General features: G+C 34.3%; 1 protein-coding gene across 4 annotated transcripts in view; it reads right to left on the minus strand.

Annotated features, from left to right (window-relative positions):
* The window catches only part of LOC150109060 (uncharacterized), a 339899-nt gene that overhangs the window by 218721 nt on the left and 97335 nt on the right, over window positions 1-23843 (minus strand). For all 4 annotated transcript variants that reach the window (XM_090405164.1, XM_090405171.1, XM_090405179.1 and 1 more), the window contains exons 4-6: window positions 22966-23220; window positions 21831-21941; window positions 2438-2549 (exon numbers count right to left, since the gene is read on the minus strand). In XM_090405164.1, the coding sequence (XP_090261290.1) occupies window positions 2438-2549; window positions 21831-21941; window positions 22966-23220 (478 nt within the window). The remainder of the gene's footprint in view (window positions 1-2437; window positions 2550-21830; window positions 21942-22965; window positions 23221-23843) is intronic.

Below are 23843 nucleotides of genomic sequence, written 5' to 3' on the forward strand. Positions count from 1 at the left end.
ACAGAAATTAAACTCAATCCGGTCCACCTTAGCTAGCACCTCTCTCATCATTACTCCTCAGCTACCCAACTTTGGCATATGCAAGATCATAACCATGTAAACATACTCAACAATACTATGGGATCCAGAATGCCTTTAAATGTTAGCAATCCATGTGTAACTTAACTAATAGCGGCTGGTCACTAATAATGTAGATTTTCTATCTTTTTTTTTTTTTTTCATGTTATGCACCTGATGAAGTCTTCAAGGAAGGTGAAACAAATTAGTCATGCATTCAAGATAATAAATAATTTTTTCTATATTGTTATTCCTCGGTTTTAGTCATTTAAGTTTCCTCTAATACATATATATAGTAATCCCATACACGAGCAGTCGAGGAACCTATAAGCACATCAGCGTTCACGTGTGGGATGTTGGAGAGTACTTGGGAAGAAGTTTACTGACATTTTTCTTGAAGAGTTGTGAGGATGTAGCTGTTTAGGGGATGCTTAATGAGGAGGGATATTGAAGAGGACAGAGGTAGGCAAAATAAAAGAGGAAGAGAAGAAGAAGCAAGTTTAGTGTGTTTGCAGTTGACAATGAAAAGGATTCTGGACAGTTGTTGTTGAACATGCCCAACAGAAAACAGAGGAATGATGGTTGCCAGTACAGTGGAGCAGTAATCATGGAAGTACCTGTAGAATAGCCATAGTGCTGAAACAATGCATCTATGAGATACTGGTTGAAGTGAGTCTGTAAGGGAGGGATCATCTATGAGCTAAATTTCTCTCCTCAGGACAGCATCATGAATTTTTAGGGAAAATTTAGGTGCACCACCCTAAACAAGTGAACAGTATTCTAAGGATGAGTAGATTTGCAATTCAAATAAAATTGGTAGCTGGGTGGGCGTAAAACAGCATCTCCAAGCAGAAGAAAATGCCTATTTTGGATGCTCAGGAAGTTACTGATATGATTCCAAGTGAAGAGATCTGATCCTGTCTGACAATCTGTGTATTACTGCAGGTAAAGGTAGGTGAACTGAGGTATTAAATCATAATAAAAAAAAAGGTTTTCTCCCACGTTATAAGGCTTTGGTAAGATCACATCTGGACTACAGCGCAAACAGATGTGGTCATTTGGGTTTCAAGGAAATGGAACAACAGGTGAAGATATTTAGTTGTGGATAACAAGATGAAAAATGGCTTACGGAATTGCAAATAAGAGGACAAATTGAGAGAACATAGTCTTCAAAGTTGAGGAAAGTAGACAAAAGAGAGGAAATGTGACAGAAACATACTAGTCAGTAAGAGGATCTTACAGTACAGACACAAGTAAGATTATTCAACTTACATGTGGAGGTAGAACTCGGTCATCCAAGGAACCTGATAAGGTTGTGGTTAGGAGCACATGAGATCCAGGTTCTTCTCACAGCATGAGAGAAGTATGTGGAATGGGATATGGTTAATGTTTTGACCGCATCATTATGTATTCAAGGAAAGATATGACAGATATTTAGACCTGAATGACTAAAAGGGATCCCTCCCTCTGTGAGTCCTGGGACTCCCATAGGGAGCAATAATAATATCACTGTTTATTAATGTTGTTCATATAAATTATAAATAAGTGTAAATACTGCCTTAAAACTAAAGCTAAATATGATACATGATTCCATTTATGCCATACTTAACATTTTGTGATATGCTTTTCGAGAGATCAACAAAATTTGAAGATCAGTGATATATATATTTCCCATGAGTTCTTAATTCTTTATTTTAAACTAAATACTTATTCACATTTTTTAATCACTATGATTATTCTAAGTGTAGTCAACTGTCAGTAGAGCAAACATCATTATAACAAACTCACCTATTATACAAAATTACTAAGAGTCCCAACATAATAAGCATAATGCCATTCTACAGAAAATTCAATATTACAAAACTGTCCACAATAAAACAAAATATTCCTGTGGTCTCTATGAATTCTGTATCTGAGTCAACTATATACAAACACTGTGACACGACTCACTCTTTAATTCTTTAAAAAAAATAAAATAAAAAATTCATGGTGAAGAAATTCATAACAAAGGTTTCATGATTTCCTGTCTTTCAAAATGAAAATGTCTAATACTTTTATTCTCCTTCTCCTCCCTACCTACTGTGTTTGTTAATCTGTGGACTAGTATGATCAGAGTACAATCACCTGAAATTCAATTTTTGACTAAGCTTTCCAAAACAATGTAGTCTAGCTATAATTTTTTTGTAATTTTTTTCCATCTCTATATAATAACCTACAAAAAAAGCAATAAGTAAAAATTTATTCTTGCAATAAATTTTTGTAATTATAAAAGATATTTCAACTGATAAGATGTATGTTTTTATTTCACTATTTTAGCATATAACAGGTAATAAACATTTCAAAATTGCATTAAAGTAACATAGAAACATAAAGTACTTACTTAACATTTCCATCATAGTTTGACAATGAAGTCTTCCACATATTATCAATAACATAACGAAGGAATTCATGAGCATCTTCCTGTCTTCCAAATTGAAAATGTTTGGCAATTGCTAAGTAGACGAATTAAAATAAGGCATTTTATTGATATAATACTATAAATGCAATTTTCACCACTAAACTCACAGAACCAAAATGAATGACTAAGGCAATATGAAATTCAGTATTTATGTCAATTTATTCCATAGATCCTGCTGAGTCACCTGCTAGTTAACAGTTATTAACTTGCTAAATAAGAATGTATGTCTCAGGATGAATTTTTAATGGAACTTTTGCCATTATAATATTTATTATACACAAGTATTCACAAGAATATAGTAATTTTATTACTGCAAATATTTCAACCAGAAACTAACTGGGCATCAATGCATCTGTATAATCACAAGCTACAACAAAGAATGTTAATCCTATTTACAGAGTTGAGCCATGTGCTGGATGCCACATAGTGGGTGGTTACAATAAGATACGATTGCAATTTAAGCCCAATTTTAAAATTAAGTGATCTGAAATAAAATTAAATTTTATTACATGATGAAATGACACAGCATTATATTCAATTAAATTTTTTTTTAAAATTTAAAAAAATAATAATTAAAATGGGGGAGGGAGAATATTATTGCTTGCCATTCATGAGGATGAGACTCTCCCAAATCTTGGCAACAGAGAGACAGCCATTCCAATTTAAATTTGGGTGTTGCATAAGTGCTTCAGCACACCTTTAAAACAACTGCTCAAACCTAATCCTGTAATGATGTAAAATGTGAGTATTGGACCATAGGATATCATGGTCAGTGTCCACTCTATGATGAGAAAAAGACAGAATGATATAATCACGTAATCACAAGAAAGATATTTATTTAACCAAATATTTCGGTCTGGAAATAGCAGACCATCGTCGGTGGTATTACAAGAACAGTTTAAAAAATATACAAGCTAGAATACTAACAATAGATCGTTGAAATTAGAACATGCCGCGTGATGTTATATCACTAAGTATGAAACGAAATATTTTGAAGTAGAAACCGACGATGGTCTGCTATTTCCAGACCGAAATATTTGGTTAAATAAATATCTTTCTTGTGATTACGTGATTATATCATTCAGTCTTATGTCGCAAGTATCCTTAAAACAACGAGAAAAAGACAGATTTTTCAAGTTTATTGTTGTTAACATATGATTGGTGTTCTTGTAGTCATTTTTCAACAAAATGTCCTGTTTGTCCAAAGTACAAGTGGAGGCACTCACACTGAACTTGGTAAACACCATTTATTTCGAGGATGGTAACCAAGAGGAGATTTTGTTCATAGGGAAAAAGTAGAAACTAAATATCTTTTGAATCTTAGCAATCGTCTCAGAGATGCCTGCAATATATGAGATAGGGACTCGCCATACAGATTCAGGATTTCTGCAGATGGGCATGTAAGAGTGCAAGATGCATTTAAACTTCCTTGAGGTGAAACCATTCTATAACAAGATACACTGGATGGTGTTCAATTCTTGTTGGAGAGTTTTGGAATTCGAGCAGATAGCATGTGCTCTGTTGAGCAAAGATTTGAAGGTGACTATTTTTTTTTAGATGGATGACGTGCTGAATCTTGCTGTATAGAGCAGCCTGTGTTTATAGTGAATAGAAGTGGCAAGTATTTCAGAAGGGGGTACAGGAAAGGAGGATGTCCAGGAAGGCTAATTTTTCAAGACTGTACATTCTTTCCTTTTTCCATAGGTGATGCATGAGTGTAGGCTCTTGATTTTGGTTAAAAAGGTAAGTAGAGATTCTTCTGAGTCTGCCAGATGGCAAACACATCTACATATCAAACCCAAGAGAAAGGTTAGGGTTGTATTGAAGAGATAGGGAAGTCTTCAAGATGCAAGTGCAGGTAACAAGGGGCTTCTTATATTAAAAATAAACCTGAAAAATCTACCTTTGCTCAGCATGGATGGACACTGACCATATCCTTTTATATCAGTGCAGGTTCAGGTTTGAGCAGTTATTTAAAGAGAGTGCTGAACAACACCCAAATTTAAATCAGAATGATTGTCTCTTTATTGCCAAGATTTAGGAGAGCCATACTCAAAAATGGCAAGCAATAATATTCTCTCTCCATTTTAATTATTATTTTTTAAATTAATTTAATATAATGCTGTGTCATTTCATTATGTAATGAAATTTAATTTCATTTCAAATCACTTAATTTGTAATTTATGCCTTAATTGCAATCTTATTTTATTGTAACCACCCACTAGGTAGCATCCGACACGTGGCTCAGCTCTGTAAATAGGATTAACATTCTCTGGTGTAGCTTCGCCTTGTAATTATGCTAATATACTGATGATGACCGGTCAGTTTCTGGTTTGAAATATTTGCAGTAATAAAATTACTATACTCTAGTGAATATACATGTATAATAAAAGATCTCATGCACTACAAAGTTTGTTTTGTGGAAGACAACAGCAAACTTGAATCCCAGTGCTGTATGGTCCCTGCAGACTGGATTTTTTTTTTTTTTTTTTGAGTAATTTTATAAAAATTAAGCCATTTATGTCTAAACTAAAATAAGATCTTAGTTATTAGCCACTGTGGGTGAGAGATCACAGATACCACATTCCACATCTTGCAGTGTGTCAAGTTCCTTGTGCCTACAGTTTGGCCTACTTTGGACAGACTGGTAAATTAGTAACATCTGCCTTGAACAGAAAAATTACATCTGCGATCATCTTTATGGCAATTCAGGACTAGCAGATCATGCTCTGGATACTCCTTCACATAGGATTAAATAGAAGAAGACATTGGTTTTACACAGACATTGCTATAGGTCCAAAAGACTATATTTAGAATCAATATTTGTTATGAAGCACTCCCCCCAACCTCAATAATTTTGGCTGCATTAATTTGGCAAAGATCTTGAAGGGCTTATTTTAGTCTAAACTAAAATAAGATCTTAGTTATTAGTCACTGTGGCTGAGAAATCATAGATACCACACTCCACATCTTGCAGTGTATAAAGTTCCTTGTGCCTACAGTTTGGCCTACTTTGGACAGACTGGTAAATTAAGAACATCTGCCTTGAACAGAAGAATGACATTAATCAAAGTCTGAACATGAGAATGCAGTTTAATTCATCAAAATACTGATTCCTAATATGTATATATGTGATGCTGAATAGTTTTCTATGAGTAAATTTTTTATGAATACTTTGAGGTAAATTATATATGACATTTGAAAATAAATGAGCTAAAAACAACCCATGAAGATGTTTCATTTTTGAATTTGTGCATGGAATCTGAAACATATTTAGTTGTTTTGGATAGTTCACTTTTTCTGTAAAATGGTATGAATTTGGAAGTCCATTGTCACACTTGGCCTAAAAGGGGAATTGTAGATATCTGTTTGAAACAGCCAAGATAGAATGCATGACTGACAGTGCCTAATTAGGTTAAACCTTGCTAGTCTAATAGCTGCTAGAACCAAGGTATGGATCACCCACAATCTATATTTATGCGGAACTTCAATAAAGTCCAGCAGGCTGGCAGAAACCAAATCGTTTATCTATACCTTAACACTGATGCATCTATGCATTGCCATAACAGGCATTAAATCATCAGAATGGTGCAAAGTATATAGAAGTGAACCAACATGGATCAAAGTATGATATTCATATCTTTCAGAGTAAAAGACAAGACTCAGTGGCACCACTAGACAGATGAGTATCATCAGCATTGGAATACAACTTCCTGCATTCAATAATAATGACGTTTTTTCATCAGATATAATAGAGGTTATACAGTATACTGGAGTGAACTTAAGGTAAAGTTTTAGGAGGGTCATCTAGTGCAGTGGTTCTTAACCTTTTAGTAGTCACGGCCCCCTAAGTATCCTAAAATATTTTTGCAGTCCCCTAGTTTGTAGTAACATAATAATAATGATTAAACTTTTATTTAAAATAGTGGTTTTACGTACTGATTATAATATAAAATTAATTAACTGATTAAAATTAGAAAACAAAAATACTTTACTTAAATGTATTTTAATGAGACCTCTGTTGTTGATCACTCTCTCTACTAATTTGTCTATTCTTGCTTCAATTGTGTCACTCAATGCTATTCGCATGCAGGAGTCTATTTGGAGTTGATTTCATTCTTTCGTTTTAATATTGACCTTTGTGGAAAATCCCTTTTCACACAAATATGTAGAAACAAAAGGCAACAAATTTTGAATGGCAATTGTCAACAGGCGGGGATATTCCCTTCGGATATGTACCAAAATATGTATCCTTTCTCAATTCCAATAGTGTGTCATCGTCCATTGGTGATAAATTTGTATTTTTGCAGTTATTATATGGATCAACTCACAGTGTTGTCAGCAGTGAAAGACTTGTGGCACCTCCACAAAAGCAACTACTGAATTAAACTGCATAATTCAGATTATTTTAAGAGGTTTCAAAAATTTAAACACTAGAAATGTTCTATACCCCCCCCCCCCCAGTTAAGAATCACTGATCTAGTGAATGAATGATCTTGTTGAAACTACCACTAACACCAAATGTCCTTGCTAGAAGTGAATAATGATTCAGGTCAGCTAGTGAATAATCATGTTGCCACTATTCCCAGATGTGCTTCCAGGAAGTACATTCTTTCGTAGTTGCGGTTGTAGTGGCATATGGTGGACACTGCCAAGACCATCATTTGCAGAAGAACTGGGGGAATTTTCCAGTGTATAGATTAGAAAAGAATGCATTACTTCATCTTCCTCTCTCTCTAAATTTCCCAAACATCAAGCAGAGGAAAAATATATAGAAAAATGCATTATGCACAAATATATGAACTTAGTTTCCAATCAGAATGTCCATTCCTCACCAATTTGCAAAACCAAACCAATATTTCTTAATTCAATTGTTAGCTTCTTCAATCATTGTGCATGTCACTTTTTCCAGTTGCATGCTCTTCCTCCCAGAGAAAACTGTACAATATGTTCAACATATAAAAAAAAAAAAAGATTTTTGAAATGACCAAATGCAGAGATCTTCTATCATTTCCAAAAAAAACAGTAATACATCTTGAACTAGGTTGCTTCTATTTATATTAGCTCATTCCAAGAAAAACCAATATTTTGTTTTGAAGAGATAAGTTTTGTCTAAACTCAATATCTCTTTCATTCCCCCCCCATTCCTTTGGTTCGTCAGAAGAAAGATCTGATCCAATCTGAATACCAAAACAGCTACTGATCTAGCATTTTTAACTGTTCTGAAAGCCGACAATTCTTTACCATCAAATTATCAACCTACTGCTCTTGCTTCAATCATATCTAAAGTTATGGAGCAATCCATTAACAGTCAACTTCACTATCTGGAAAACTCTCAACTAAACAGACAACTGCTAGTATGAATTCTGCCACTATTGAATCTTCCTGATGACTTCACCCAAGTTCACATCTTATGGGAACTCCCCACCCCCGACTTCTGCACCAAGTTACTTATTTCTCTGACTGCAGAATATTTGTGTATGTGGGCTTAAGTGCTAGTTAAAGTTCATGTTGACATACAAGAATTAAAAACTAAATGACAGTTTAATAATTTCAATGTTCTGTTTCTGTCAGAGAGACATCATCAGGGGAACAATATAAGATGATAACATGAACAGGTGATACAAACGCAATGGAAATAACTAGAGCTCAAAACCTGGACTTCTAAAAAAGTGCAAATCTTATGAATGCTAACAGGTAGTCATGATGCTTGTGCAGATTTGCACATGATATTTCTTTAGGTCAGTCTGGTTTTGAAAAGCAACTGCAGATTCCAAAAACATTTCTTATGTGTACACACTTACTGAAATGAAGTTTCATTTCAGTTTCAATCCATCTGCAATGCCCATGGCATGGTCTGATGGACTTGACCGTCTATAACAGCCAACCTGGAGGTGAAAAGAATTTTGTATATACAGTATATATATATCAGACCTGAGAGAGAGAGTTGCCCTTTACATCATTAAGCTTGACACAGGGCTTGAAAGCTGTATACTATATGTATACAAAAAGACTATACTTCCTAAAAAATTATAGGTGTTATTTATGAGATGATCTACACACATGGAATAGTAATAGCACTATTATTAAATTATTATGAGAGACCTCCAGACAGCCAAGGAAAGGACTTAAAGGAGGACATGCATCACCAACACCAGTTGTCATACCTTCTCTTAACCTCATCTATGCTAAGTGCACATATCAACAGGCAACCTGTTACTCACTCACTGTTCTGTGAGTGAAAAATTTAGCTCTCATCCCTCTCTTAACTGCACAGAAACTCAATTTTCATGGATCAACTAGAATCCCATAACACTTTTTCAAAAGTTTATAGGTCTCTATCATACCACCCTACATTCTGCTTATCGGTGTTTGTAAATCCCCATAGACAAGCGAAGGTAGCACCCCCTGAGTGTCGAGTCTTCAGAATTCAAGGAGAACCGGCCTACCAGCCCGGAACTCAGGGGATTGGGTGCCTACGGCACCCAATTTCACATTTGAAATTATTAAACTATCTATCTGTCTATATAGACAGATAGATAGATATAAACTATTAAAAAAAGCTACATCTTGGCCCAAACAGATTACCAAAAAACTTAAACCTTTTCACATCAAACCACTCAGGATACATGAGATAGCTAAAATTCATAAATCTAATAATCCCCTTTGTCCAACAGTTGACAGCATAAACAGCCCTACCTACAAACTTGCTAAATATTTATATAAACCATATAAATTAAAGATGCCAAGAAATATTCTTGGTTTAATCCTTTATCCAAAGGTAAGCAAACAAAGTTTGGGCGTAAAGTACCTTCACAACTAGGCAACCCGTATATAGAGGCTAATGACTTCACATCACTTGCCTTAGTATCCCATAATGCAGAGCACACATATCTTTGCTGAATAAAATCCCACCAATTCTGGTGTTTCTTGGCCTCCTAGGAAGATCATCCAGTTGGCCTCGGCAGTAAGAATGTATTATTTTTGGCCCATCCTTGCTTCAGGTAACAATCAATTTGTTGCCTATTTATCCATGTGACAAAATGTTTTGCAATTGGTGATTACAATAAGTGCCTGAAAAAAAAATCCGTAAGGATGTGTATAATGCTATGTATTATGGGATACTAAGGCAAGTGACGTGAAGTCATTAGCCTCTATATACAAGATGCCCAGTCATGAAGTAAGTTAGTTCTTGCACAAACTTTGTTTGCTTACTTGGACAAAGGATTAAATCAAAAAGATAATTTCTTGGCATCTTTAATTTATAGTATAACCAAGTGGAAAAACTTTCAACGTTTATCTAAATCACTTTCCCACCTTCACAGGCAACTCTCCCTCTTTTATAAAAAAACATTCACTGCACTTTGAAACTTTAATAAAAAAAATTTAACCTGGATAAATTCTGACATCATGGTCAGCCTTGACATTACTTCACTGTTCACAATGTACCTTTGGCAGGAACTCTTGACATTATTAAGTCACATTTTTTCTCAGATATAACTGAATTATTCAAATTCACCATTTATTCCACTTACTTTTATTTATGGAAAGGAAAAATATATAAACAGTTGGATAGGACTGAAACTAAGAGATCTATAGTTAGACATCAGTTTTTGTTAGACTATCATACATTCTTTTCATTGTATAATTTCAGTCTTTCCTGGACTATTCATAAATATCTGAAATATTCATTTAACATGCATGCTGATATCACATCTGTCCCCTGCTGAATTTTTGTCCAAGTTATGCAACATCTCTAGAACTTCTTTCTCATCTCATGCACACCTCTCTCTCTGCATCTAATGTAGTGGCCTTATATCGCAAACACTAGGTTGATGGATCTTAGCAAATTGCATGCTTGCTATTTTGAACAATTGCATCTGCTTACGCTCACTCACTCACACACACACACACCATAACATCTGCCCTTTTTTTTCTTTTACTTACAGCATAATACCAGTATATGCATAATATGTAATATCTTGAATTAATGTTTTAATTAACTAAATAAATCCTAGCATATTCTAGTAAGCTCTGATTCACTTCTGAAACTATAGTTTCAAAGGCAATCATGTCTTACCAAATGACTCTAAACAATGCTGGATATGTATTTTCCTTTCTTTTAATACTCTTTTTATTACTAATTTTGGAATGGAATGAATTTACTAAAAACCCACATTTCCTGTACTTTCACACAACTGAAGTTGGGGGGGGGGGATGTGTGTCAATGGAATTAGCAGGTTCTGTTAGGTTACTGGCAAATGAAAAGACTGAGTGTAAGTACACACTTTCCCTGTTTTATATACAATACAGGACATCATCAAATTCCTGACATGTACCCTCAAAGGGGTAAACAGGATATTACGATAGTACTACATGAAAAACTTACATCATTACTAACTTACTATTAGCAATTTTCCTCCAAATCAATCTGCTATCTGTCAAGACTCCAACATTATCAGATCTTATATCAATGTCTTCTAAGGCACTTTTTCTGTACCAATCCACCTATATCTTGGTCTTCCTCTGGGTCTTTTACCTGCCAACCTAGCAGAGAACACTTCTTTTGCTAACCATTCCTCTCCCATCCTGTGTAAGTGACTATACCTGCTAACACATTCCTGGATACTAAAAATGTTAAGTTCTTTCCTAATATCCTCGATTTTAATATGATACTGCTATTGGTGTAACCTGTTCATGCCCCTAATCATTCCCAGGACACTCATATCTGCAGTCTCTAGTCTTTGGTCAAATGTTTTATTTCTAACCCAGCTCTCAGATTCATAAGTTAAAATTGGTTTGAACACTGTCTTGTATACTACTAATTTAGTGTTTTGACTAATTTCTCTCTTATTCCATATAAATTTATTCATATACCAGTTTGCATATCTAATTTACCATCTTCACTAAAAATTGTGCTTAAGTAGCTGAAATGTTTTATTTGTTCTATAGATTCTCTATTCATGATATAGTTGATATTTTAATGTTTCTGCCTATTTTCATTGTCTTTGTCTTGTTATTGCTGATTTTCATAGCAAATTTCTTACAACAGTTATTCAATTTAGTCAGCGAACCTTGCAGACTTGTACTGGATTTATTTAAAAATATAACATTGTCTGCATAAAGTAAAGAGCTCAGATTAACATCACCAATTTTGATATCAGGTTTAATACTCCTTTCCTTCATAATGTGATCCATATAGATAATGAATAACAGAGGGACATCCTTGTATGACACCAGATTTAACATCAAACCATCTTCCTATACTTCCTTCAACTCTTAACTGCTGACTTACAGCTTAAATAGAGACTATGTATTGCTTGATGTAATGTCCCATTTACACTTATATAGTTCGCCCACAGATTAGAGACCCTTCGATACATCTGTGCATGTCCCAAAAAGGAGAATCCATTCCGATAATAGGGTAATCAATCCGTCTTCTGGGATGAGTTTCTTTATTATTATCGGAAAATTTAGCTTTTCTTTTATGAACATTGTAGTTTTTAAAGTATAACTATTCTGCTTGTATAACAGTTGGAAAAATGTACGTAGAGTATTAACAAAATTAAAAAAGGTATAGCATAAAACAAAAATTTAACGAAATTTATTTTTAAGAAAGTTTTCTATAAAATAAAAATAATTATACAAAAAAACGCAAATTTTTTTCAAATGAACTTAGATATTCTAAACTTACAGTTGAGAGAACTGAGACACTTTAATGTCCTAAACCGATTAATTATTTATGACTTGTTGTGACTCTTTTAACAAACCCATGCAAAAAAAAGGTTGGAAAAAAATACCATTATGAAATCCTTTTTATCTTCATAGTCATCTGAATTGGTGTCCGAATCACCATCACTTTCACTTAAACTGATCACCAAAGGTTAGCATAATTCTTCAATAATTCTGTCTCTGTCCCAATACATATTTTCCAATGAGGTGACATGAGAGCAATATTTTCCCTAGTTTTGAACTGTAATACTTTCAATGGCCTGTTCTGAAAGCTTAAAAAGTTTCCATGTCAACATCCCCAGTTATGTTGTGATGGCGAATGAAACTTTCCAATCCTGCCCAAACATACTTAATAGCATTAATATCACAATGATATGGTGGTAGTCTCAAACCTAGAAATCCATGCTCTTTGAGCAACATGTTGAATTTAAATAGTTTAGTTGTGGGAGAGTTTCTTTTGACCAAATTAAGCAATTCAATTTTTCGCATATCTGGGGAATGAGAAATGTTATTTGCAGAGAGCCAATCCATAAGAACTTGCTTCTTATTAGACCAATTTTGAACTTTGTTTAATCGAATAGAGTGATATGAAACATAATCAATTATAACAACAGCATTTTTAGGAAGGTTTGGAATCAGTTTTTCTTCTGTCCACTTTTCGAAGATCATAGAATTCATTTGCCCATGGTAATCTCCAGCAGTTGAATTGGCTTTGTATAGAAAGTTTGAATTCGGTAAAAAACCCATTTCTCTAACCACACACACAATTATTATGCACCGTGAGGCATTTTTGGTTTGTAGCACTCCACATTCTTCTTTAGACTGACAACATTTTCCATAAGTTAAATTACTATCAATCCAAGTTTCATCTAGATACACAATCGGTCTTTTCTCCTCCCTGAAGCGTTGTATTGCTCTCAAATACTGCATTCTAGATAAAACAATGTCACTTTGCTCCATGATAAGTTTCCTTTTATTCTGGGACTTTTTAAAACAAAATCCGATTTCATGAAGTATTTTCTTTAAAGTTTCTCTTTTCCAAGGAAAATTAATTTTTTCTTTAAGCACAGGAATCAATTTCGGAACAGTTGGCACTCTTTTCTCGACCACGGAAAATTTGTGAATAGTTCTTCTTATAACGTCTACATCAAAATCATTCAAAGCTACGGTTTCAATGGTTTTCTTTCTCTGGCGCTTTTTTTTTTTAGGAGATTTAAATTTTGGCTTACCTTCACCTTTTGATTCCCTACGAATTCTTTTAACATCAACCCCGATACGCCTGCAATTGCACTTGCACATTTTATGACTTGAGAAAGGGGAACAAGGAGACTGCCTTTTAACGATTCCTTTTCGCAGAATGTCAGCACATTATTCAATATTCTTTTGCAAGAGCTACTGAAATGTTTAACAGAACTTGTTGACTGTACTGGATCCATCATACAAATCAATAATAAAAAAAAAATGCAAAAAAGCGACAACAAAAATCAAGCTACTACTAGTACAGCGACAGACAAGAAAGCACGTGAATTTCGCATGTTGGCGACCAATTTGTACATCCTTCATTTCTTTCTCCCCTTCACATGAATCGACTATTCTTGGCAAAACGCCAAGCAGAGATCTACGAACGGTGGCCGTACTATATAACTTTAGTGTTTTGAAGAGCTTTCCTCTTGGCACTTTGTCATATGCCTTTTCCAAATCAACAAAACTTAAATACAAATCCTTGTTATATTACCAAGATTTCTGAACTATTTGTCTTAAAGTGCAAGACAAATAGAGGTTGTCTGACCTGACAACCTCTACTTGGCCTGAATCTAGCTTGTTCTTTGCCAAACTTCCCTTCCACAATTCTTCTTAGGCATTTCTCGACTATACTTGCATAAATCTTACCAGGAACACTCAGTAGGGGAAATACCTCTGTGATTCTAACATTCAATTTTATCTCCCTTTTTATAGATGGGTAAATGGGTACTAGGGAGCCTCCATATCTCAGTCAGTATAGACAAAGCCCTTTGGTCAGAATGACCTGGGTTCGATTCCCATCCAAGATGTGAGGAACCTTTACCTGGTCTCTTTCAAACTAAAGGTGAGTTAGCCGGTCTCATACGGATGTAAGGGGTTTTTCACCTGGAAACTCGGGTTTTTTGTTCCCCAGAACCAGCCCCATGAACACACGCAGCCACAGACATAGGACACACTGGGAGGCATAGCGCCACCTTATCCTCGAGATGGTCATGGTTGTCCACAGCTAAGGACCTTAATGGTTTATGAAAAGCTTAAGATAAGATAAGATGGGTACTATGAGAACTCTGCTCAAATCATCTGGAATTTGACCCTCTAACCAGGCCTACCAAATGCAATGCAGCATCTGTAAAACTTTTATATCTCCATATTTGAGCATTTCTGATCAAATTTCATATACTCCAGCTGCCTTTCAACATTTCAGGTTTTGATGAATTTTTCTACTTCAAGTATGGATATGTATTCCTGACTCATTCCTGTAAGGAGTTGTCTACCATCATGCTGACAGTGCTTGTTTCATTCAGCTGCCTTTCCAAGTAATTACTCCAGATATCTAGAAGATCTGTATCTTCAGTTTTCATGTCCTCTTTATCATCTCTAATTCCTTTTATAGTACTTTTTCCTCCTTTTCTAGGCTTTTTTAATAGCCTGCAGAATATTTTGCCACCTTCCTGATATTTATTTTCAATGTTCTTACCAAAGTCTTTCCATGACTTTTGTTTAGCTAGTTTTATACAGTGCTTTGCTTTCTTACATTTTTCTCTGTATTCTCTAAGAGCACAAGCTGAATTACTTGCCAGGAACTGGCAAGTAATTCAATATGCTTTCGTTTTTTTTCTTTGACTGCCTCTTTTAACTTCCTGAGTCCACCATACAGTTCTGATTTTTCTATCCTTACAGACAACTCGAGCCTCTGTAGCTCAGTTAGTGTAGACAAAGCCCATCAGTTGGAAAGACCTGGGTTCGATTTCCATCCATGATGCGAGGAACTTGATCTGGTCTCTTTCAACTAAAGGTGAGTTAGCTAGTCTCATACGGAAGTAGTGGGTTTTTTCACCCAGAAATTCTGTTTTTCATCGCCAAGAAGAGGCAAACTGTAATCCATGTGTGTGTGTTCACACATGGATTACAGTCCCTCCAGTAAGAAACGGTCCCTCCCAGCCATAGGCCTGATTCGTTAGCTATGCCAGTTAGCTGAGCCCAGATAAAATAGGAGAGAGGGGAGGAATTGAGATGGTGCCGTACCTTCCTGTAAAAGGGGCTCAAGGCTGATCATCATACGAAATATATAAAATAAATAAACAGACAACTCCACCACATGCCTCTCTGGCTGCATCAATCAATGTTTTCTTCAGGATTTGCCACTGAATCTCCAAGGTTTGATTCTTGTTTTCCAATTCTTTCATTGTTTCTTCAATGATGTTTATGTAATGACTCTACAGTTCACCTCTGAAAGTTGCTCAACCTTGATTCATTTTAAAACTTTATTACACATTTTTCTTTTCAATATGAAATTCAATTATCCTACTCAAAACTAGTGATCACTTCCTATTTTAAATCCTCTATATACTCTTGTGTCCTGAACCAGTGGGAAAACATTGCTATTAACTATGACATAGTCAATGAGACTTTTCTTATTTCTTGCATCTTCTCTCCATTGCTGCAACATGGTGTTAGTAATAACTAATCCATGTCCTGAACAGAAATCCAGCAGGCATTTACCATTATTATTAGCTTTATGCTTTTTCTCCAAAATTTCCCAGAACATTTCTATATGTCTAGTAATCATTTCCTACTCTGCTGTTTAGATCTCCAACAAGGACCAACTTTTCCTTTATCATTGAGCCAGCTGCCCTCTCTAATGCCTCAAAAAATCCCTCCATTTCTTCCTTGGTGAAACCTTCTGTTGGACCATAAGCACAATTTCACTGTTCAGTTTCTCATTCTGATATTTGCCCACAGCCCTCTACTTGATATTGTTTGCCAATGAAGATTATCCTCATATTTAGTATTGAATACTACATCTACTCCCTCTTTTCCCCGATTGTCATTGCCTGAATATAACATTTTGTATTTGTCGCTTAGAAAGAATTCACCTGTTTTTGTCTTCTTTGTTCAGTCATGCCTATTATGTTGATCTGGTACTCAACCAATTCTTCTGTTAGTTCATTCCCTTTCCACTGATGCTTCTTATGTTGATAGTACCAATCTTGAAATCTGCGATGTTGAGTTGGGAGATATTCTGGGATTTGTTTCATTTACTGACTTTTTGCCATTCATGCTGGTTCTCTGATGAAAACAATGGAGGCCTTGTTTAACTGGGCAATGCCTGAGTCAGCATGAAATTCTGTCAGGTTGTGACATCATTTCACATTGTGTTTTAAGCCAATAAGAATAGAATTTGGTCAGTTTTCCATTCCTTAAAGGCTGCATGAACATCTCCTCCCAGATAGGGTACAACTTATAGTTGTGCCCCATACAACTATAGTGTTTTGAAAAAAGCTACAAGCTTCACCCTGGGAATCTTGTTATATGCCTTTTCCAGTTCTACAAAAATCAAGTACAGATCCTTGTCATATTCCTATGATTTCTCAATTACTTCATAAAGTGAAAATCTGATTTTGACAACCTCTATTTGATTTAAATCCAGTTTGTTCTTCATCAAGTTCTCTTCCACAATCTTTTTCAACTGTTTCTCATGTATATTTGCATAAATCAAAGCAGGAACACTCAGTAGGGAAATACCTCTGTAATTCTCACATTCAGTTTTATTTCCCTTTCTATATATGGGTACTATTACAGCTCTACTCCAATCATCAGGAATTTGTCCCTCTGTCCAGGCCTTCTGAACCATGTAGTGCAGCCACTGTAAGACTTTTATACCACCATACACCAGCATTTCTGGTCGAATATCATCTACTCCTGCTGCCTTTCCACATTTCAAGCCTTTGATGGCTTTTTCTACTTCAAGTATAAATATGTATTCCTGACTGTATGCCTGTTGAGTGTTTTTTACCACTGTGCTATCACTGCTTATTTCATTTAGCAATTTTTCAAAGTAATTACTCAATACATCAAGGATATCTTTTTCTCCAGTTTTCATGTCACCTTTTTCATCTCTAATTGCTTTTACAGCACTCTTTCCTCCATTTCTGAGCTTTTTCAACAATCTCCAGAATATCTTGCCATCTTCTTGATATTTATTTTCTAGGTTCTTACCAAAGTTTTCTCATGACTTTTGTTTAGCTAGTTTTACACAGTGTTTAGCCTTCTTACATTTGTCTCTGTATTCTCTCAGAGCACAAGCTGACTTATTTGCCAGGAACTTTTGATATGCTTTCTTCTTTTCCTTGACTGCCTCTTTAACTTTCAGTGTCCACCATGGAGTTCTGATTTTTCTGTCCTTGCAGACAACCTCACCACATGCCTCTCTGGCTAAATCAATCAATGTTTTCTTCAGGATTACTTCAAGGATTTTCTTCAAGATAATATAATATCTACTAATATATCTGTATTATTTAAAGTTAGATGTTCAATGAAGGTTTTAAAATGGGTAGTTTTTTTTTTTTTTTTTTTTTTTTTTTTTTTTTTTTTTTAATAGGAAGTGGTGAGTCCAGTGAGGGGGTGGTGGGTTAGAGAGAGTTAGCCAGTTGTTTTAACAATTTGCAGAATGAAAAATCAGTGGCATCCACTATAGGTGGGAATTAGGTTTGTGGATTTTAGGTAAACCATATATCGAGGTGGGGGGGGGGGGCAAGAACAGAAGGGTTTGAGGTTTTTTTTAATTAAAAAAATAATCAATTCCTCCTCCATTCCTAATCCACCACTTCAGAAGAAGTTCCAAAATGCCATCACCATCCCCTACATCCATGGCACATCAGAAAAAATAGCTAGGTCAAAAAGTACAACCTCTACACAGCTTTTAAACCCCACCAGAAACTTGTTACCATTATTCATTCTACCAAAGATCAGCTCTCTCCTTCCTCAGTACCTGGAGTATATAAAGTACCCTGTTCCTGCAAGTTGGTTTACTTCAAACACAGGTAGATCAACAACCATCTGTTTAGAAGAACACAAATCGTACATTTGCAATCACAACTATGATCAATTTGGCCTTGCAGACCATGTTGGACACAACCCACAGGATCTCCTGGAAGAAAACCACCATGCTCCACCGTAGTAAATTTAAAAAAGAAAGACTGTTTACAGAATCTGCAGCTTCACTCAGAAATCACCCGAATTTAGATAAATATGGATGCATAAAACTTTCCAAAATTTGGGAAACAATAATTGTCAGTTGTACCACTTTACATCCTAGGCCACCTACAAATACCCATAGAGGGACACATCACCTAGATAGGATTTTAGATTCACCCACATGTTTTGTTTAATATTGTGTTGCCTGTGTGTGTTTGTTACAAGAGTTATTTGTAATCGCTGAAGATGTCTCAGTGACTGAGGCAAAATATTGGATGTGTCAAAATTAGTTTTTAATCCTTTCCTGGTACTGTAAATCAGTGCTTCCCAAACTTATGGATGTCAAGGCCCCCTTTGGAAAAATTAAAAGATTTCTCTCCTCCCCCAACGCACATCAGGAAAAAAAATCCTAATACAGACATATATTATTATAATATTTATTGTATTTATATTCAATACAAAACATACACACCAAGCGTATTTCTTTCCCACGCATCGTCGCACCTGTGTACACTAGCAATGAAACATTAATTTAAAGCGTGAAAAACTTGGCCATTTTAAATGAGCTCAAGATTTTGCGTTTGTAAGCTTTTTTTGTGCTTCTTATCAATACTTTTGAAATGAAACTTATATGAATAAGTATATATTTATTAATATTGATTAAGTGCTGAAATATGCAGGAAGCAAAATTTGTGAACCAACACTAATGTGTGAATTTTTCCATTAAAATATAAAAAAATAACAAAAAAGAAATAATAAATAATAAAAATTAAGTGAGTTTCTTTTAAGATAAAAAAATATCTACTTAGTCTTAAAACATTTTAAATTTGTTTTCATTATTTCACAGCCCACCTCAACAAAGCTAACAGATCCCAAGGGGGCCGCTGCCCACAGTTTGGGAAGCGCTGCTGTAAATATTCCATTAAACCTACAACATGATGTTCTCCCAGCAATTAAGCCTTACACAACTCAAATATGGAGGTATAAAAGTTTCACAGTGGCTACACTGCATAATTCAGGCCGAGGTAGAGGGTCGAATTCCAGATGATAGGAGCAGAGCTCTCATAGTACCTATCAATAAAAACGGAAATAAAACTAAATGTGAGAATTGCAGATGTATTTTCTATTGAATGTTCTTGGTAAGATTTATGCAAGTACACTTGAGAAATGGCTAAGAAAAATTGTGGAAGGGAAACTTGATGAAGAACAAGCTGGATTTAGGCCAAATAAAAGTTGTCAGAATCAGATTTTCACTTTATGACAAATAGTTAAGAAATCTTAGGAATATAACAAGGACTTGTAATTAAGTCTTGCAATTGCAAACTGTCCTACTATGGCCAAACATAGGTCAGCCAATATCAGAATTTCTGAACACAAAGTCTACATCCAGTTCCACCATTACAGCCATTCTGGTCTTGCTGACAATGATCTGGACACCCACCACAGGATATGCTGGAAGAAGACCACTCTACTGCACCTCAGCAAAAACAAATATGAAGGCTGTTCCTCGAATCTCCAAATTTGGGAAGCAACTGTCCTCGAATTTCCAACCCAACTGCCAATACCATCCAATTTAGCCCATTAGAGAGGTGTTATTTAGGATTCTATTGGTTGCCTTTTTTTTTTTGTCTAGTGTTAGTGCCTTCGTGCACATATCACTGTTTTGTGATTCCTGATGATGGCAATGTAACGTAGTGAAATATAGGAAAGTATTAATTAAAGTTATAATTAACATTTAGTATACATTGTTATTTCCTAAAAATAGTTAATAAAAAGAAATAATTTTTATTTCTCTCTTCCTTAGAAGAGAGAAATAAAAGATTGATAATACTGGAGTCTTGATAGATAACAAATTAATCTGGAGGAAAACTGTCGATAGGAAGTTAGTAATGATGCAACTTTTTCATGTGGTACTATTACAATATTCTGTACACTCCCTGAGAGGTACATGCCAGGAATATGATTAATGATGAGATGTGAAAGTTGGGATGGAAATAAAAATTACTAACTAGAGACTACATATATGAGAGTTCTGAGGAAATCAGAGGATAAACAAATAGCATCATAGCTAAATCATGCTAAAAATGAAGATAGTAGAGGAAAAAAAAAACTACATCATTTAGTATTCATGGATGCATAAGAAGACAGTCTGGTACAGTCACTTAAGCAGAGAAAATGTTAAAATATTTGATTCTAGGTTGGCAGGAAAAAGAACCACAGGAATACCAAGATCCAGGTGGATTGATGCAGAATTTTTTTTCCAAATTAATCTGTTACTTGTCAAAGTTGTCTGATCTTATATATTGATTTTGTATGACAAAATCAATATATAAGATCAGACAACTTTGACAAATAACAGATTCATTTGGAAGAGAATTGTCGATAGGAATCTAGAAATAAAATAACCTTAACTATGTACCATCAAGTGATGTACAGAATACTTTAATAGCACTAATAGAAATGATGATGGTGGTGGTTTGGAGGAGAGAGGGATGAAATATGAAATTTGTCTTTTTTTGAAAAGAGGCAATGACCTAAAAATGTTAAGAAATACTAGCCTAATGTTTTAAGTGCTTTATTACCAATTTATCCAGATTTTTATTTTCCTTCTGAAATCAGATAGTGAATAATCATACAATTTTTAGACTGTCACTTGAAGTGTTTTGCTAACATATAATTATACATATGAATACACATTTGAACACTATTATTAAGGTAAATTTGTTTTTCCATAAAGCTGGATGAATTTTCAAAATTTAGAGCTGCCCCTTTTTTGTGCCGAATTGCATGAAAATCAGGTAAGAAAACTGAAATATGTAACAAAATTGAAATTTGTAACAAAATGTTACAAAAGTATTTATTACGTTTGGGAACATATCAGAAAATATCAAACAACACAGTTTTATGAAAATTACAATGAAATATTTACAACAAAAAAAAATCATAAATATTAGTTGCAAAGTTGTAGAATGAGTACTATAATCATTATAACTTTGAACTGGCTTATTGCAGATACCTCATTCTTCCACCAATCTATTCAGTCAGTGAGTTTTTTTTTTTTTTTCCTCTCCCAGTATGACCTATAACTCAACCAAAAATGGAGCTGTCCCCTTTTTTGAGCATTGTTTTCATTTGTTAATATAGTAAACTCTCACTATAGCTAGCTAGTCACTATAACAAAAAAGCCCCAAAGAGAGTATCATAAGCAGAATGCTAAAAGAAATTCACTACAGCAACCTCACAGGGACAGGAATAACCATTCATGTGGTCTTTCTCTTGTGACATAACTTCACAAATAACCAAAACAAGAACAGGCAGCATCTATAAAAGGAAATATTGTTTATATAAGTAATTTATTACTTACATTTCAACTTCTGGTATATATAAAGTGGTTTAATAACATCGCCAGGACGATCTAAAACTCTTTTCATATGCTTCTGCAGCTCACACATCATACAGAAACCAACAATTTTACCTAACAAATAAATAAATAAATAAATACATAAAAATTTAAATAATAATAATAAATAAATGTTTAGAAATCATTTATATAAGCATTTTAAACCAATTTTTTGATGTTTCAATTTATATAGTATACTGCAAAATGTACAACTAGTGTGCAATTATTAACCTAGAATACCTATGAATTTTCTGTATGCTGGTCTGTACCTATTTAGAATATTCAGAATCACAAATACAAAAATCCATTGTTAAGAGAGCATGCTAGTTCATACTGTTTGTTATTTCAAATATCATTTTAGTAGTGTACTATAGGCAGTAAAACATTCCCCATATATATTTGAGACTTGTTTAATAAAACAGAAGTTTTTCCCTAGAGTATTAAGAATCCAGTTCCTTTATTAAATTCTTGTTAAGACCTTCACTACAAACAACTCTGATACAACACAAATTTATTTCATATGATCACAGCATATATATGTAGTGCATATTGCTTTAAAAAAAGTTAATAAAATCATATTATTCAAAATTGCTTAAAATCAATTAATAATAATATGATTCATTATTAATTCAGATGAGTAGTTATTTTACACTGGTAACTGCTGAACTGACAACTATTATTCCTCTGCTTTTCTTTAAGACAATAAAAATACAAGTAACTGCTGGTCAACATCCTGTCCAGCTTCATAACCTAGCGAACATCTCTTCCTTGTCTTTCATTCCATCTACCAAATCAAAAATGGATAATCCTAAAAACCAAAACCTATATAAGTCACATTTTATGATTTTGTAAATATATCAAAGCAATGGTTGCATCTCATATACTTGCTGTGAGTCTGTTATTCTCTCTCTCAACAACAATAAATTATATGCAAGAATCATTAAAAAAATTAGTGTTGTTACAGCTAATCAATTTATGTGCATTATTAATCTGAATATGCTACACTCAAAATGTGATGAATTTAATCTAATAACTGTCTTTAGGGTTACATTTAAAATAAATAAATTAAGTATATTCTAACTGTTCTGTATATACTCACATTTGGAAGTATGATCATCATCATGAAGCAAGTAGTTTGCAAGAGGTGGACAATACGTGAGGCACTGAATAACTGTGTTCATGAAACATGTATTTCCTAGGTTAGCTAAACCAGCACCAATTTTGTGCATTTGTCGCCACTCCAAGTGTATCTTTCCAGGAGGACAAAGCTGAACTCTAGGACTTGGAACTCCATCTCCTTTACAGTGGCCTTTTAACTTCTCTATATTGCCATTAACCACAAATGGTCGTTTCACTAATAAAATAAATAAAACAATGTATTATGAAATCAGCTATGTTTAGAGTAAGAGAATGAAATTTTTCATTTAACAAACATCCACACCTCAGTGACACAGATAAGAGAATATTTTCAATTGAATTCCCATTTACCATGCATAAGATGCCAAGAAAGCACTAAAATATCCATACGTGTCATAAGCATTATAACTCCATTATAAAAAATAATAATAATGCAAGCAATTCTTTATCATGACTTTGAAAAAAAAAAATCACCTCAGGAACTAAATTTGTGCTTTGATAGGCATTTTAATTTTTGGGTGCATTTCATAAAATGCATAAGCAACCCCTATTAGATTTTTTTTTTTTTTTTTTTTTCTGTAAGACCATCTGAGCAAGTTATTCTTCTACTCTGGGTGGACAGATTAAGTGAAATTTGATATTTGGGTTCTTCATAAAACTTTTTCAAATGATGCAAAATGATACAAAGTAACAATTCTTCTCTGACTAGATGAATTTAATAAAATCTGCTTAGAATCTCTACTAATGTATGCAAATCTCGACACAGTCTAAACTGGCCATTTTCAGTTGTGACATTAAGTAAAATGGTTTAAAATTATGCGAAAATGATAAACTGTCTAC

This window comes from Typopeltis vanoorti, chromosome 2 (genome assembly GCF_054136105.1).
Source record: "Typopeltis vanoorti isolate ZY-2024b chromosome 2, IOZ_Tvanoo_1.0, whole genome shotgun sequence".
Taxonomy (NCBI): domain Eukaryota; kingdom Metazoa; phylum Arthropoda; class Arachnida; order Uropygi; family Thelyphonidae; genus Typopeltis; species Typopeltis vanoorti.